This window comes from Thunnus thynnus, chromosome 10, assembly GCF_963924715.1.
Source record: "Thunnus thynnus chromosome 10, fThuThy2.1, whole genome shotgun sequence".
Taxonomy (NCBI): domain Eukaryota; kingdom Metazoa; phylum Chordata; class Actinopteri; order Scombriformes; family Scombridae; genus Thunnus; species Thunnus thynnus.
The window spans coordinates 5508548-5525657 of record NC_089526.1 but is presented as its reverse complement, the minus strand read 5'-3'; the positions used below and the strand labels follow the sequence as shown (position 1 = coordinate 5525657).

Here is a 17110-nt window from a genome sequence, read left to right as displayed (position 1 = left end):
ATGGCGAGAGAAAAAGGCTATCAGAGGGAGGAGGACTGAATGTAAACTAAAGGAGAAAATGAGTGTGACAGAGATATTGAAGGGCTGGCTTGAATATAAAAAGGAAGGGGAGGAGGGGGGGGGGGGATGGGGGCGGTTGCTTCAGCGCTGCTCTGACAGGAGCCGGTGTTTTAGTGGCCATCTCCCTAGCAACAGAACCGTCGAGGATGAGCAGCAGCAGCCCGGCGGATGCGACCGAGCGCCGTGGATGCAAATGTGAACCGAAGGACTGAATCCTCAACACCAGATCCCGCACTAACGGGGTGTATTTTTAACTCTGCAGGGAAGGTTATCATGCTAGTCGTATTGAAGGAGATTAAGATGAGGAAGATGATGGCGGAGGAGGAAAAGTGGTGCAGCTAGTAGTGGCTGTAACGCTAGCTAACGGAAGTGTATAAATAAAAAAAAGAAAAGGATGATGTCATTGGTACTCTGGATCCAGCTGAAAGTAGGGCAGTCTGAACAGGAGAAGGGGAGGGAGGGAGGAACGGGGCAGGCGGGGTTGACCTACATACAGCTGTGCGACCTGAGGGGTGTGTGTGTGTGTGTGTGTGTGTGTGTGTGTGTGTGTGTGTGTGTGTGTGTAGAGGCAGAATGAAAGAGACAACACAGCCTCATCAAGTGGTCAGCTAAAAGAAATCGAAGAGGAGCGAAGAGGAAGAGGAGGAGGTGGTAGAGGAGGAGGGTGACAGATAAGAGGAGTAAAAAAGGAGGGCATGATGAAAGGGGGGGAGGAGAGAGGAGTGAAGGAGGAACTGTTGCAGGAGAGAGAGGAGGAAAGAGAAAGTGAAAGAAAGAGGAATAAGAGAGAAGAAAGCTTAGCATGACACATTGAGAGGAGAGTGTGTGTGTGTGTGTGTGTGTGTGTGTGTGTGTGTGTGTGTGTGTGTGTGTGTGTGCGCGCGTGTGCACTGCTGACAAGGCTCATGAATACATGAGACTCCCACACTCCCCCATCTGCTGTGGGTAATTGCAGTCGCAGTGTTTCTCTGCCGCAGTCGAGATCAGACCCAACATCCTGGTCAAAGATGGAGACAGAAAGAAAGACAGAGAGACTTTTTCCAGACATTTTCAGAATTTGTATCGTCACCTCAGCTTCATCTGTTCATTAAAGTAATGGCTTTTGGGCAATTAAACTTACAGTAGGTCAGTGTTACATAAATGTTCTCTAATGGCTTTATTCAAACATGACAGTTACAGAAAGAGCTGCTACGGTCGCACGATATTTGCTGTCTGTGACCAGAAGCAAACTGTGTGTACACACACAAATATTTGTACATGTTCTTTTCATCAGAATTATGAAGCCACATGATCCTGTTTTATACTGTAGACCTCAATCTAGAGCTGCAACAATTAATCGATTAGACAATTCTGGTTCCAGCTTCTTAACTGTGAATATTTTCTGGTTTCTTTAATATTTTATGGTGGTAAACTGAATGTCTTTGGGTTGAGGACAAAACGAGACATTTGAGGTCGCAGCTTGAGGTTCAGGAAACAGTGATTGAATTTTTTCACCATTTTCTGACATTTTATAGCTCAGATGACTAATCAATTATGAGAGAATGAGAAAATTATCGACGGATTAGTCAATGAAAATAATTGTGAGTCACAGCCCTATCTCAATCACTGTGGGACTGCCTGGTATCCATGCCTACAGTTGGACATGAATGGATGTAAACATGCCTTTAACCACCTGTTTGTATGTCATAATTTCTGTCTGTTCCACTTATCAGGCTTCAACCCTGTGTGAAAAAACGCAGCCAAACTGCCAACGCAGAGGCCTTCAAAATCCTGGATCTGTTACTAGAACTGAATCGTATTTCACAGCCCGATGCCTTGCAGCAAAAAATAACAGTTTTAGCATTTGTGTTGCATCAGTGAGGTTCTCTAGTCACTAATTCATTACATGTACCTGCAAAGCATCATTGGCAGTAATAACTCAATAATCGACAGTCATATCATCTGGATATGATCAAAAGTTACAGTCTTTCAGTCTCTCTTTATGTTACTAACCCTCCACACTGCAGCTCAGCAATGAAATACTGTCCAGAGAGTGAATGTGGCCATAAAAAGACTGTAGCTGAAAAAGCAGAAAGAAACAGTGAGGGTGAGAAAAAAAATAATGAGAGGAAAGAAGGGATGTAAGAATGGATGAGTGGAAGGAAAGGATGCACCAATGGGGAAAGGAAAGGAAGGTAATGAGGTAAGGAGATGTAGAGGCGCTATAAACTGAGGAAGGTAAAGAGGAAAGGAACGAAAGACTTGTGACTGGCATTTTGTATCAGCAGAAAGAGAACAGAGTGAGAGGTCCGAACCTGGTTTCCGGTGACAGAATCTGAGCGCGAAAGATCACAAGCGACGACGGGAGAACAGGTTTCTCTCTCGTCATTACCACCTCTTTGATTGTCCTGTCACAGGGTTCATGAAATATAAATACGGAAGCTCGCATGCGGATCAGAAAGACGAGTGCTTTTTTTGAGGAAGTAGATCATGGCCTCTTTAACTATGAATATGACGGGGGAGTGAAGAGATGTGAGGGAGAAACACAACGATGAGACGTTTAAGGGCGGCTGATGCTTCTTCTTGGTATCTTAAAATGTTCAGAATGGAGGTTTTTTTTTATCGGCGTCGTGCAAATGACAGCTGTTTCATATAAGAGAAGGAAGATTTGCGAGAGAAAGAGAGAGAGACAAATCGGTGACACTCTTGTCAAAGTTACCTTTTCATTCAGTCCCCGAGACAAACGTCTCTTCCCCTTTGAGAAGTTGGGAGACGAAGAAGAAGAAAGACGATGGAATTCAAAGAGTTCAGTCAAAAGGGAACTCCCGAAGTTCTCGAAGACGAGATGAAAGTCTCCGTGTTTATCTGTTTTAAAGTAGCACACCAAGTTTTCAGGAGATCAGACAAGATGGTGAACGACAAGAGCACAGAAGTCATCCGTGTGTGTCCCAAGTGTATTATTTTGCTGAGCAGCTATAGTGGCATAAATGATTAAAAAAAAAAAATGGGTATGACATGCAACAAAGGTCCTTGGCTGGAATCAAACCAGGAACGTTTGCAGTTATGTGGCATTCAGCTACCGGGGCGCTCCATCTGCTCGGTGCTTATTTATCACTCACATCAGACTCACGACATCACATCCTTTTTCACGCTGACTGTTGTGTGCTAATGTAATTTACAGCTCTGACCGAACGTCCATCAGTGAGCTTTTAAAAGATGGTAATTTGGCTTTTTTCAGTTGTCAAATCCTTTCGGATTAAAAATTGTCGTCACGTGTGTGCAGAGGGCTTTGATTTTATGCTGTCATTGCTCACCACTGACTGCAGGTTCATCCACTGTTTAAGTGCTTTATTAACACGTAGTCATCCATGATATTTAGCACTAAATGGCCTTGCATCTGCTGCCACCTTGAAAGCAAGGAAAGTAGTTGAAATTTCACATGATATATGTCTCATATTTCCCATAGATTTTACAGAATTTTCTATTTTTTCAGTTTATTTTCTAAGGACACATGAATAAACAGGCAGTTTTTCATCTTAAATACATGGAAAGATGTTATAAAGTAATCTACCAGACCTGACAGCATTTCATTATAGATTATAAGTGTCATCATTACAGCTTTTTCTCAGTTTTGAAGGAGTGTAAATGCAACTACCTACCAAGGACCTGAATTATGTTTTAGCTGATTGGACAAAAAGAAATCCCTCTATAGTCTTTCTTCTCTCTGCTGAATTCTCTCCGTGAGTCTCAGCAGGACAATAGCGTTTAAAATGTGAGTCAAAGTTTATCATCTTTGGGGAGTAAGAGCCAGCCGGATACTGTAACCTGTATTTGATGAAAAATTAACCCCTTTTATTCTACAGTAGTTTGTTGCATCACAGATAATTTGTTTGTGTCTCTGTGTTTTTTTTTTCTGTTTGTATTTTCACAAACAGAAGACTGCTGTCAAACTAATCCTGCTTTCTTGCTTTTTTTTCTCCCCCTCTTTTTTTTCTGACTTTCTTTCTCTCTTTTTCCCCCCAACAATGTAATCTTTTCCTAAATTTGTCCTTTTCTTGCCCCCTTTTTCTTCCTTTGTACCCATCTACGACTTTTTGTCCCATTTCCTTTCACTGTCTCTCCATTTGTCTTATTTCCTTTCTCCTTTTTTGGATTTGCTCTTTTCTCCTTTCACCTTGTGGATCATTGCCTGCAAATGTCAATTCACTCCCGTCTCTTCCTCACACTTCATCATTCCTCCTCCTGGATCCTCCTCAAATCCTCAAACTGCCTTTCTATCTTTCCAACTGTCTTTCTCATCTTCCCAAATTTCCCTCTTTTACTCCTTCTTTTCTTTCCTTATCTTCTCTGTCTTCCTGCATGATCCTGTTTTCCATCCTTCTTGTCTCTTTCTCTTGAGTGTCCTATATACTCCTCAAACTTTCCTTTTTTTGTCTTCCACCACATTCCTCCTCCTCACACTATCTTAATTTCTTTCCATCGTTTTTCTCCTCTTTTCCACCTCTTCAACTCCTCCAAACTTCCAAACTCTTCCTCCAAAATCTTCCTCTTCTTCTCTCCCCACTATCTCTCTTCTTTCACTCATCTTCTTCCTCCCTACATCCTCTCCACCTCCCCCTCCTCCCCTCCGTCCTCCGACATCCAGCAGTAAGTACCGGCCTTCATCGGAGCAGCACAATGATAATTTCTCGCTGTCCACCATCGCTGAGGGCTCCCACCCAAATGTAAGGAAACTGTGCGACACCCCTCCTAACGTCCCTCATGCCCGTGCATTGGCTTACTATGATAACATTATCTGTCAGGTAACGTGGTTCTCGCCTCTCTCTCTCACCCCTTTTTCTGCATCTCCCAACCCAACCCTGCCCGGGACCCCCTGACCACCCCCCCCCCTTCCCCCTAATGCATGGGCATGAGTATTCTCCGATACTCCGAGGTGTGAAACGCTAAAGGAGTGGGGGGGTTGGGCGGGTCGAATTTCAAGGGAGGATTGCGGGAGTTTTCTCAAATGGGAGAAATCTGGATCCAAGACATACCTTATGGTCTTTATCTGACTGTCATGCATTTAGATTGTGGTTTTATACCATTTAATGAACTTTCTTAAGAACTAGAACGTTTTCAATCCAACAATTATACATATATATATATATATATATATATATACATGTACAGTATAACTGTTATAAACACCTGAAAGTGTTTAGTTTAGCCAGTCAGTTAGTTAGTGAGTTTCTAACTGACACATTGTGGAAAATTTGGCTTCACCCACTGTGTTAAAAATGGACGATACAGGACATTGATGAGAACAAACAGCAGGAACACAGTATTAACAGAAACTTGATTTAAAACACATAAATGCAATTAAAATAAAGGATAAAAGCAAAAGTAAATGGGAGAAGGGCTAGATTTCACTTGCTTGATACAAAATACAACTGACATTAACATAGAAACAAACAAAAGAACATGAAACAGCACAAGTGAATGTAATTTGATTGAACCTTTTCTGCTGTAACAGACAACCATTGGTTTCCATTCATTTCTGTGCAGAATGGCATTAATTTGTCATATTTGCATTAGTATTGTGAGGTATAGGCAATGTAGGCATTTAAAATAAATATGCGTGTTCAATTTCAAAGACACAAAAATGTATGAAACATGCACACAGGTAGAAAGAGACACATAACAACTGAAAATGCGCCCATTTACACACCGAGATGCTTCCTCCGCACCCTCAACGGTACCTGCGTTATACGTCAGCAGGAGGGTAAATATAACAGCTCATAGCAACAAGTATCCAAGGAGTGACTGAGCTCTTGCAGCCTGTAACCATGGCAACAAGACAGCTGTCAAGCCTTATAGTTTCATTGTGTTTATTGATTCAGTTTCCTGGTTTATTGCTTATTGATCCTGTGTTGAAGGTGATGGCGAGACACACACGTACAGGTACACACACACACACAAGAGATGACAAAAAAATTGAAGTACTCTATGGAGCCACTTTAGAAATCTCTTTATTTAAAACCGTTTTAAGGTGGAAATATCTATAAAAATAAAGCCTTAAGCATTAATTACATTAATTAGGGATGTCCCCTAATCAATTTTAATTGAACAATGTCCAGGAAACATGTAATTGCATGCTGAGAAAGGGGCAGATGCAGCATAAATCGCCTCAGTGGGTGAATTAGGACACAACACAGCCGGGGTTAGAGGTTAAATTCCCCCGGAAACCATGTAGACTGAGCGTTTATGGACTGTCCTTGTCACAGTGCAGCTACCCAGCCGCTCTGGCTTTAACCTGACCTTTTTTTTTTTTAAGAGAAAACTCCCAGAATCCTTCGCTGCGACCCCTCCCCACCCTCATCTCTTTCTAACCTGCTTTCTCTCTTTTTTCACCTCTTGCATCGGTATGTCATGGTATGCCTGCTCTGTCGCTAACATGCGCCACCCGGTGGTCATGCCAGCCACCGCAGCTCTGCTTCGCTATCTGTTTACAAGGCTGTACTTATAACAAAATGTCTGCTTTACTTGTTTATCCTGAGAACGGGTGGGGAAGGGGGAGGGACTGGTTTAAAAAAAATGGTTTATTCTGGTTTTCTGGGGGGGGGGGAGGTGCATGGGGAAAAAGGATTGACATCACAACCAGGTAAGCTAAAGGTGTGGGATATTTGTGAGAAATGGTCGGGATGATCAGGATAAACATCTGAGATGCAACGCCTCGCTGTCGCCTGCAGGTGGCAGCAGAGAGCCGACAGGTGCCTCACTAACTGAAGCATGGTAGCTAGTAGCAGCAACGCTAACGTTGTAGCAGCATGGGTAGAGCTAGTGCTACAACTGAGGAAGAGTTGTTTTTGTTGTAATTTGTTTTTCTAAATTTTAGTCCTCTTAAGATGTGGTACCACCCTCTAACAGCTCCATCAGTAGTTTTGTTCACTTTTAAAGTTACAGCAACTAGTTGATCCTCTATAATTCTCATTTCTTTCATGCTATCTTGACAGTTTAAGACATTTCTTTAGCGGAAAAAGCATCACACCCTCCCATTTAACCACAACCAAAATACCATTTTCACAACCCTAACAGACAAGAAATCCCAGCAAATCCCAGTAGCAAAAAACATCCATCGTTATCTCTTAACGACATCTCTGAAATTTCAACCTCCTAACTCAACACCACCTAAATATCACAGCCCCCAAATCCCTGCTCATCCACTGGATTGAATAGTATTTGCAAATGCTTAACATGTTTTTTTTTAGTTTGTTTGTTTATTGGACATTTAGGTAACGAACTGAGTTGGGTTCTGATACCTGGTTATATTTTTGATCTGGTTTAATTTTGGCAAAATGCCCGTATTTGCTATTCAGGTAGCTAGATTCTCAATTTTAGTCAACGCTGACCGTCGATGTCACTGGATATATATCCGCTGTAGTTAATTAATTAATGTTAATTCTGTAAATAACTTTCTCAAACACCAAAATGAAACTTGGTTAATGTCTAAGCATCACATTCTGTTTGCTAAAGAAAGACAACTGAATGGTGAGTTGAGTGTGAAACAGTCTGATTTCACATCAATTTAAGTAATCTGATTCTCCAGTTTTTGCTTTGGTTTCAAGCATTTTAATATTTTAAGCTTAATGCAACTAAATCTGGACGTCCAGTATTTGGACCAAGTAGATTGTGAAAAATAAAGTGTGCAAAGGTTTCAGGTTGTGAACTTTAATCAGGCTACCACTCAAAACTGTAATGTTTCTGTCTTTTAAGCCAAAAGACATATTTATTTGCTTTCTTGCCAAGTTTTAGATGAGAGGATCAGCTTCATGTCTGTATGGTAAATATGAAGCTAGAGCCCAGAAATAGTTAGCTTAGCTTAGCATTAAGACGAGAAACAGCTGCCCTGGATCTGGATCAATTAACATCTAATATCTTGTTTGTTTAATCTTTACAATGACAGAAGTTTGATATTTTTAACTTTATTTACTTATGTTGCAAGTGTTGAAAGCTAAACCTATTTGATAAATGGACTGGATACTGGATTCAGATCTGGTAAAATGCTATCAGACCCCAACTCTAGGGACAAATGAGTTCAGTCAGTCACAGCAAAGTGTAAGAAATATATTTTTGGTGTAAACTCTCTTTCTCTGTATGGTCCAGATGTGGCACACTTTGCCCTTCTGTCTGTCAATTTAAAACCAAAAACAAACATAACACAAATATTTCCAACTACTATTCAACCCAGATTTATTTTCTAACATATTTTCCAACCACATACAAAACTCACCTTTGCATTAAGACTTCCCCAAACCAAAAACCATACAGTTTCCCCCCCAAAATAAACCCAAAATACACTCACTAATAAAGCAAATAACCTCAATTCCCTTCCAAACTAACAGCTCTTTGTCACGATGGTCGAGAGCCTCATCATAAATATCCAAACCTGTATTTACTGTGGTGATAAAGAATAACGACCAGGCAGCACCAGAGAGTCTGAGTCTACCTCAGAGATACTGTAGCCAGCTGGGAATATCAGCTGACGTCTGAAAGGAAGTCTCCTACTATTGGGTCTCTGTCTCCAACACTCGATCTCCAACACTCGATCTTTCTCTGTCTATTTTATCTGTCTGCTTCTATCTCTTCCCGTCTGCCTTCTCTTCCTTGCTACCTAATCTCTCTGTATCGTCTCTGAGCTGTCACTCCTCCCACTCGTCTTCTCTCTCTCTCTGTCCACTTCGATCAGTCTCTCCTCGTTCTGCCTCTCATCTTTCCGTCTCTGTCTTTCTCTGAGGATGCCTTGTATGGTTTTGAGGAGTATAACCCTTTGCCCCATCCCCCTCCCCTCAGAAAACCATGAGCAGATACACCTGGGAGTGTAAGACCAAAGAGGAGTCCGACTGTGAGGTAAGACTGAATCCCCCCCCGTCCCGCCACGTTGTCAGATAGTCCTGCCCCCCTTCCCCCTTCTCACCTTCCCAAACAGCTCTCTCATTGTAACTGTGGCCCTGTCAGTCACCCTATATCTCAACTATAAGTGGATCAATCCAAGTTTTACCCCCCACCATTGAAAAATGACAAAAAAATCATGATCGGTCGGTCAGGAAAACAAAACAAAAGACAGATTTACACACATAATATCACCTGTTAGAACTGAATAAAGTTAAAGATTCCCTCCAGACATGTATTAAGATGTATATAAGTATGCTGCTTGGAACAATAATATGTGTCTGATATAGTTTTTCCACAAAAAAAAGTATAATTACCACTTTAAAATCCTTTAAATGGCATCTATTCCTTCTCTCTTATTAAAAATTCAATAAATATGCAAATATATTTCATTTAAGAAGTTCAACTATTGGACACAAGATGTCTCCTACTTCACTGTAAAGTTTCCACATCACATGTGTGTAAATTGCATACTGGACCACAATTGGCTCCAAACTTGTGATGTCACAAATCCTGCTCGTAGGCCCGCCCCTTAAAATCCGATTTTCAATCAGCACAAAGAAACTTTCCACTTTCAGCAGATGAATGTGAAAACAGCCTTCTAGTGTCAAACTTTACACAAACATCGTTCTGTACAGTGAAGCTCAAACATCCAACTGTAAGAACAAGAAGAAAAACAGATTATTGAGTGGAAGGAGACTTTAACTCGACTTATGAAAGGTTTACATAAAAAAAAAGAGTGAACTATGAACTCCAGTTAATGTTCATAAGGATGCAAACAAACACCAATATTGATGAAGTATTAATGCATGCTTCCTCACATAAAACATATATTTTATGTAACTTAAGTTAGTTTGCTGGTAGTTTCTGTGATGTTTATACTGAATTTAGCATTAAAACTGATGTCAGGGTTAGTGTTGTAACCCAGCTCTCTAGGGGAAAGAAACAAAATAAAACCAGATTTATTACAAGGATTGGTTGTAATTAACTTAAGTATACAAATAACAGAAACAAGAGGCGAACTACAAAGGAGAAAAGAGCCTGAAATACAATAATTACAACCAGAAGAGGACTCAGCGAGACTAAAACCTGTTATCAAACAAAAGAAACTAACCTGCTCTGCTCTTATCTGCTCAAAAACCCCCAAAACATTAGAAGCAACACCCCTGCTGCACTAGTCTCAAGACAAAACTGTATCTAAATGTGTGTCTGTGAATGTATTTGTTTGTAAAAACTAAACCTGGAACAGTCCCCTAATGAAGCTAGTGCCTCATTTTAACATTGAAATCAAGTCTATACAGAGAATTAACACGTATCTAATAAAAGGCTGCAGAGCCTGGAGGTAAAATCCCCCAAAAAAATATAAACAGCAAAGGAAAAAAAACCTGCATGGCTCCTGCAGTGGGAGCCTGTTGACCTTGTAAGGGCCTTGTCACACGTCCAGACAGCTGAGGTACCATTGCGGCCACACACACACACACACACACACACACACACACACACACACACACACACTCTGAGGCTTTTAATGGAAAAAGAAGAAGAAAACCCCTGCTGTTTGTCTAGAAAAGGCGGAATTTAGAGAAACTGAACCACACACAAACATACACAGCACGCAGACATTTTTGCATACAGTCAACACACACACACACACACACCAGTCATCTCTGAACAAAAGCACTTGTTTCCCTGTAGAAATTGAACGCTTTGTGTTTCATTCACTGTGGTTGATTGAACCTCCGCTTGGCCTCAATCTTCCCTCCAGTCTGGCCACACGGTTTCCTCTGCAGCAAGCGCTGAAATGGAATTGTTTTGTTTTGTTTTTTTTGTTGTTGTCAATACTAAATAAATTCAACACAGAAAATGAATTGACCGGGCAGAGCTGGTCGTAATTTCTAAGAGGATTTCATTTCCATCGACTGACTGATCAAAACTGAATTAACTTTTAAGTCTAAACACTGCAGGCATCCAGTAGAATGGATAAATAAAGACTTACAGTTAAATTTTATGGAGATGGTCCCGGAATTTTTTTAATGCTCAGTTATTGTTTGGAGACACACTTTCATGGCCAGTTAAGAGAACTTTACAGGCATCTGATAAAACCGTCCATGTTCAAGAGGATGTGTTGTACCAAACCACGTTGATCCAATCCGTCCCATTCACACAGCCTGAAACATCTTTTACCAGCCCTGTTTATATTCCACAGAGGCTCATATATGCATACAAACCTGACACAAACACACTCTTGAATGCAACTTAATATTGACACATATATACACTGGGAGACAAACAGCCTGTCAATAAACAAACAAGCCACAAACAAATTGTTTACACACATGCATGGAGTCATGAAGCGAGTAGCACAGGCAGGCTAACACACATCCCGCACCAATACAAATATTTTAATCTGAAGTGTATGTGCCCAAGCATAAAAACTGACTAATGAACAATAATGCTAACAAACACACAGGTGCATTGACTCTGAAACACTCTAAATGTAAAAGACGTTTGAACAGCTGAAGAATACTGATCCCGATACAAACACAAACTCTCAGACCACCTGCCTGCACCTTGACGCCAAGGAGAGACAAATAAAAAAGGATATTGAGCTATACATTTCATTTTAAGCATAAATATACGTGTATTATTACGAAATTAGTCAACACGTTAGCATAATATCTATGCATTCAAGACGATGGCTAGCTAAAATCACACAAACGTAGGACCACATTTCCCACAAACCCCATCACTTCCTGCAAAGAAGTTAATAGCTTCATCCAATAAAGATTTTCTCTTTTTACTTTTCTTAAATTATATTTCTGACTTTGGTAACTACTAACGGTAGTTTAACAAGTCTGCAAGTCTACAGCCATGCTAGCAGCTCTGTAGCATGCTGTATTTTGACACTGCAGTGCTTTGAGCTCACAATGGTTAGCATGTTTGCATGCTAACATTTGCTAAATTAGCAGTAAATACAAAGTACAGCTGAGGCTGGTGGAAATGTCATTAGTTTTGCAGCCATTTGGTTTGAAACCAAAGTAGTGGATAAATAAAAAATTTGATCTGACAGCGCTGGATGAAGTCAGAGGATCACCAAAGTTGCGTGTAACAAAATTTCATCCAACCATTGTCAAGACATTTCACTCAAAACTATAAATGTCAACCTCAATGTGGTTCTAGGGGAAAAGCGGTGGACTGACAAACCAACATTGCCGTCTCTAGAACCATCGCCATGGCTAAAACAGAATAAAAGGGACAATACAGACTGTTCCTATTTTCCTACAAGCAAAATGGCATTCTCTCACATGATTAAATATTAATAAAAAGTCTATATATAGGGGCTTTAAGAGGATAAACATGTTGGAAAGGATTTCTCCATCTGCTTTGACTTCTAAAAGCGTTTGTTGTGTCTCTGGACTCCGGAGTTCCCCCCTCACGTCGAGAAATGGAGCGGAGGCTGGTAGCAGATGTCTCATTAGTTTATAATAATCCTACCAATGTCTTAAAAGTTCCTGATGCTGTCATGTAGCACCGTTAAACAAACACCAGCCCACTAAAAGACACTGAAAGGACATCAGAAACTGTCCCTGTGCCTCTATCATCATCATCATCATCATCAGAACCCTGTTTATCTCTGTTCCCACTCCCCCTTCAAAATGACACCCAGTCTAAAGTCCTTGTGACTCTGTGCCTCCCACAACCCCCCTCCGCCGCCACCCCCCTATCCAACCATGCACAACAATGAAATCCAACAAACAAAAAACATTTTACAGTTTCACGCTGACGGGAGGACAGAGGGCCCCTATCCCGTAACCATGGAAGTGACGTATCCGCACGTCCTGCCTGAAGTTACTATCTAGGCCAACAGCCAGCGGGTAAATGCTCTCACTGCTCTTCCTTTTTCTAAAAGTGCCATTGAATTCAAACGCAAACATTCAATTAGGGTGTGTTTGTAAATGGCACAGCCCTCAGGGTCTGGAATTTGATGTTAGCGTGTGTGTATGTGTGTGACGATCAGTGAGCCTGCCAACCTGTGTGTGTCTGAATGAATGTGTCTATCTCACCAGCATGTGTGTCTGTGAGTATGGATGTATGTGTGTATGTGTATGTGTGTCGCGAACTAAGAGGCGCAGACAGACGCCCCAGGATGCCTCGGCGCAGCACAGTCGATGATGCCATGCAATATTAATGGGGATAAAAGGCTGGAAAAACAGAGTCAAAATGGACCCTGCAATCAATTTTTCCCCATGACCTTAATTAAATTCAGATGAATTGAAACCTCTTAAAAAAAAAACACTGCTTTTTTTTTTTTTTCCCCTCCAGCAACTGTTTGGGTATGTATGACGGTGGTACCCACAGACAATCGGCCAGAGCGGACAGTCGGTTCATTTGTGGCTGATATATATATATATTTTTTTTTTATTATTTTGTTCTGTTTTGGGATAATAAATGGACGGAGGAGGTGAAGCGGGAGGAGACGGGGCGTTCTGCATGAGCGATTATTAGATAGGACGTACTGTAAAGGGGGGTCTTGCATGTGGATGTGCATGTGCTTCCTGGATTGCCTGAAAGGGGGGGGGGGATTTTTTGGGATGTTGTCGCTCATGCAGCTCACCTCAACGTCTCCTCAACAAAAACACAACATGCCAGCTGAGCATGACGGCTGTCAAACAGAGGAGCCTCCAAACCAGAGCAGCTCAAATGACTGCGACTAAAATTGCTTGAAGCAACGATAAAACAGCTACAATTTGATTTTGTTGAATTTTTTTACGGCATTTTGCTGCATTCTTTTAGTATTTAAAGGACCGTACCAGTGATTTTGCATGTTTTAGCCCATTTACTACCAATAAAACATATGTTGCCATGACTGTTTCTTTTATGAACATTTACCTTTTGGGTTTTTTTGTCTTCTTTTTGTAATCTCAGCTGCGTTGTTGAGATTTGTGAGGTGTTGCCGTTGCCTCTGCAGCATAATGACTTAACCATAAGGGGGCTTTCACACCGACTCCAGCTCTGCATGAAAAAATGCATCCCTACCGTTCATTTGAATGGAGGCAGTGTGTTTACGCAGCGGGGATTCCAACACAGAGAGCTCTGCAAAAAAACACAGCGGTCGTCTGGCAAAAACCTTAAAAAAAAATGAATGACTTGATGTTTGTAGTTATGGAGCTAAAACTTGCAAACACACTGGTGCGGTCCTTTAAAGCATGAAGGTGGAACATGAAATTCTGTTGCAGTGCATGATGAATAAAAGACGAATCCAAGATTTGAGATTCTGTAAAAGCATATTGAGCCTAAATTCATCTTTGTTTTCTTCAACTCTATCACCAGACAAGATTGTCGGATGATTCTGCAGAACCTTGGATCATGTCCAGTGAAAATGCTTTTTATGTCCAGTGCCAATGTTTTTAAAGTTCTTGTTTTCTACAATATCTGCTTGTAGCAACTACTGTAAATACAGTATGGCTGAGTTTAGGCAACTAAAGCACTTGGTTAAGGTTTTAGTAAAGATTAATAAAAGGACGGTCTATGATGGGATGTGAACTCTGGTCTCTTGCATGAAAATCAGATGTGCTAGACCACCCCCCAAACCTCTACACCCTCTATGCCTCGCTACATGTAGGACATTACTTCATGAATTGAACATTGGCATTGGATGTAAATTGTAAGGTGCAGAAACATTAAAGGCCTGGTTGTCTTTGTTATTGACTTAAGCAAAGATGAATGTAGTCTTTAAAGAAATCCACTTCTGGTGGTTTGGTCAGAATTTGCTAAAGAGGATTTAAAAGGATTCAAAAGCAAAGTTTTCCACCAATCGACAGGCTCAGAGTTAAACACGACTGAGACAAACTGTTTTCCTGTTGTTGTGGTTCTAACTGTGCTTTCTACCCCCTACCCCTCCACCTCTGCCCCTCCCTGGGTAGGATGATCCTAATTCCCAGAACAAGCTGGAGGACCCGGTGAAGGCACCGTCCAAGGAGGATGACTCCCTCAACATCCACAACTCTCTGACCCCCAAACACGAGAACCACAAGGTCCTGGGCGAGGAGAACTCCTCGGAGGTAAACTCACTGCAGAACAACATGATGTGAAAACAAAACAAAAAAACAAAACAACCCCAGCAACCTGACAACACGACACTGAAAACGACAAGGTGCGCCGGCAACGTGAGCCCCAAACCCCTCCCTGCTCTCCGTCCGTCCGTCCGTCCGCCCGTTGCCGAGTGCGCCTAACCGGTCAACCAACCAACCAACCAACCAACCAACCAGCCTGCCAACGTACCAGCCAACCAACCCAGTCTGCAACCGTCTCCGACACGGCAACACTGCCACCAAGCGGCCCAGGCCGCTGCAAAAAAAACGTACACCACCACCGCCGCCGACACCACCACTGCCCCCCCAGCTGAGAGTAACCCTGCCCCCCCCAAAAAACCGCACCCCTGCCGCCGTCTTGCAACTTCCCCCCTTACATCCACTCATGCCCCTGTTTCGCAGCCCCGCCCCCCCCCCCCCCCCCTTGTTGCTGTCACTCTATCTCTCTTACCTGCACACACACACGCACACACACACACACACACACACACATAAGAAGCATACACATACAGTGAAAAGATGAAAACATAAAACACGCTTATATGTATACACACATACACACCTTCCCCTGCCTGCATTGGTGTATTTTGTAAAAAGAAAGAAATCATACAGAAGTTTAAAAAGTACGTAAAATGTCATTGTAAAGAAAAAAAAAGTTAAGATAAAGCTACTGAGAGGTTTTGATGTTTGTCTGACTAATCCAGTGAGTATGTATAAATATTGGAAAAAAAAAAAAAATTTGCTTGGATTGATTTAAAAAGAAGCAACACAATGTGTCTTGGTTTTCATTGATGTGATTTCTAATCCTTTGATGTACTTGTTTTTTTTTTTGTTTTTTTTTTTTGTACTTTTTTGGGACTTCAACCAGAGAATAAACAAACGAGATTCAGACAGTTGTTGAAATAAACCTTTTTAACATGACCTCCGTGAATTCCTGTTTTTTCCTCGGCGTTGCTTTTCCCCCTTTTATTCTCCCCTGAACCCCCGACGCTCTCTGCATGGCTTTGAATGCAGCTTCTTAGGTCCATGTCATACATGTGCTGCCCTGCTTTACACACCAACATACACACAATGTCAGGTTCAGGTACATTTAGGACACAAAACATTCACAGATTGCACTTTTAGGTTTGTTACCAGACCATAGATCATATTACTGTTAACATCTTACATGTTTCACTCACTACAAGTTATCAGAATATACTTTCATATATGATTAAACCATATCAGAGATACAACTATGAGGCTGTTGTGCCAGTCACAAGAGGATGAATATTTTGAGTTTGAAGGTCCAGTACTGAGCTTGGAAATATTGGTTTGGGAAAAAAAACTCATGGCCTTCTTCTTCTCCTGGCAGATGGAGTTGGCTCAGTTGTCACAGAGACCGGAAGTCCGTATTTATGTCACATGATAACGACTAAACCAAACCAACAACTGAGAAGTCCATCCGCTGATGAGGGTCAAGAGATGTGACTGAAAGCTCTAGAAAAAACATTTTAACATCCACCAGGTCGCCGGGGACCGGCTTAAGCCGGTTGTAAGCGGTAGCATCACACTGTAATGAGTAAAAGCAATCGGCACAATTTGGCCAATTGGAGATGATTGGACAGGTTCAGGGACACCAGTGACACCACAAACTAAAAACTCCCGAGCTCCCCTAAGGTTCGGCCTAGAGGTCTGGAATATTATACAGGTTGAAAAGATGTAAAAAGTTTATGGTGTTTTGCATAGTTCTGGCATAAAGCATGTCCTATTTATTGTTATTCAAATATGACTCATGACTCACTTTTTTGAGCCTTATTTGAGCTGATGTAGTTTTGTTGGTGTTGTAGCAACATGATAAACAAACACATTTCCAGAAACTAGAAGATGTCACGTGTCAAATGAAGCCTAATATCTGCATCATGACCTTACAGTTCTTCTGTTATGAGCTTTTCCATTTGGATATGCCAAATAGGTGAAAATTCTATAAAAAAGGGTGGATATTAAGGGGTTAAATTGTCAAAATGATGACTAAAAAATGATAGTTTAACCATCAGCCGTCAACTGAAATG

At 41.4% G+C, this 17110-nt stretch overlaps 1 protein-coding gene across 10 annotated transcripts in view; it reads left to right on the top strand.

Moving 5' to 3' along the window:
* cspg5a (chondroitin sulfate proteoglycan 5a) overlaps window positions 1-15980 on the top strand; it is a 60169-nt gene extending 44189 nt beyond the window's left edge. For 2 of the 10 annotated variants that reach the window (XM_067600574.1, XM_067600571.1), the window contains exons 4-5: window positions 4685-4841; window positions 14892-15980. In XM_067600574.1, coding sequence (XP_067456675.1) covers window positions 4685-4841; window positions 14892-15059 — 325 coding nt within the window. In that variant the 3' untranslated portion in view covers window positions 15060-15980. Of the gene's footprint in view, window positions 1-4684; window positions 4842-8868; window positions 8926-14891 lie in introns of all 10 variants that reach the window. The other 8 variants (XM_067600577.1, XM_067600576.1, XM_067600581.1 and 5 more) reach the window with 8 other exon arrangements.
* The last annotated feature ends 1130 nt before the right edge of the window (window positions 15981-17110 follow it).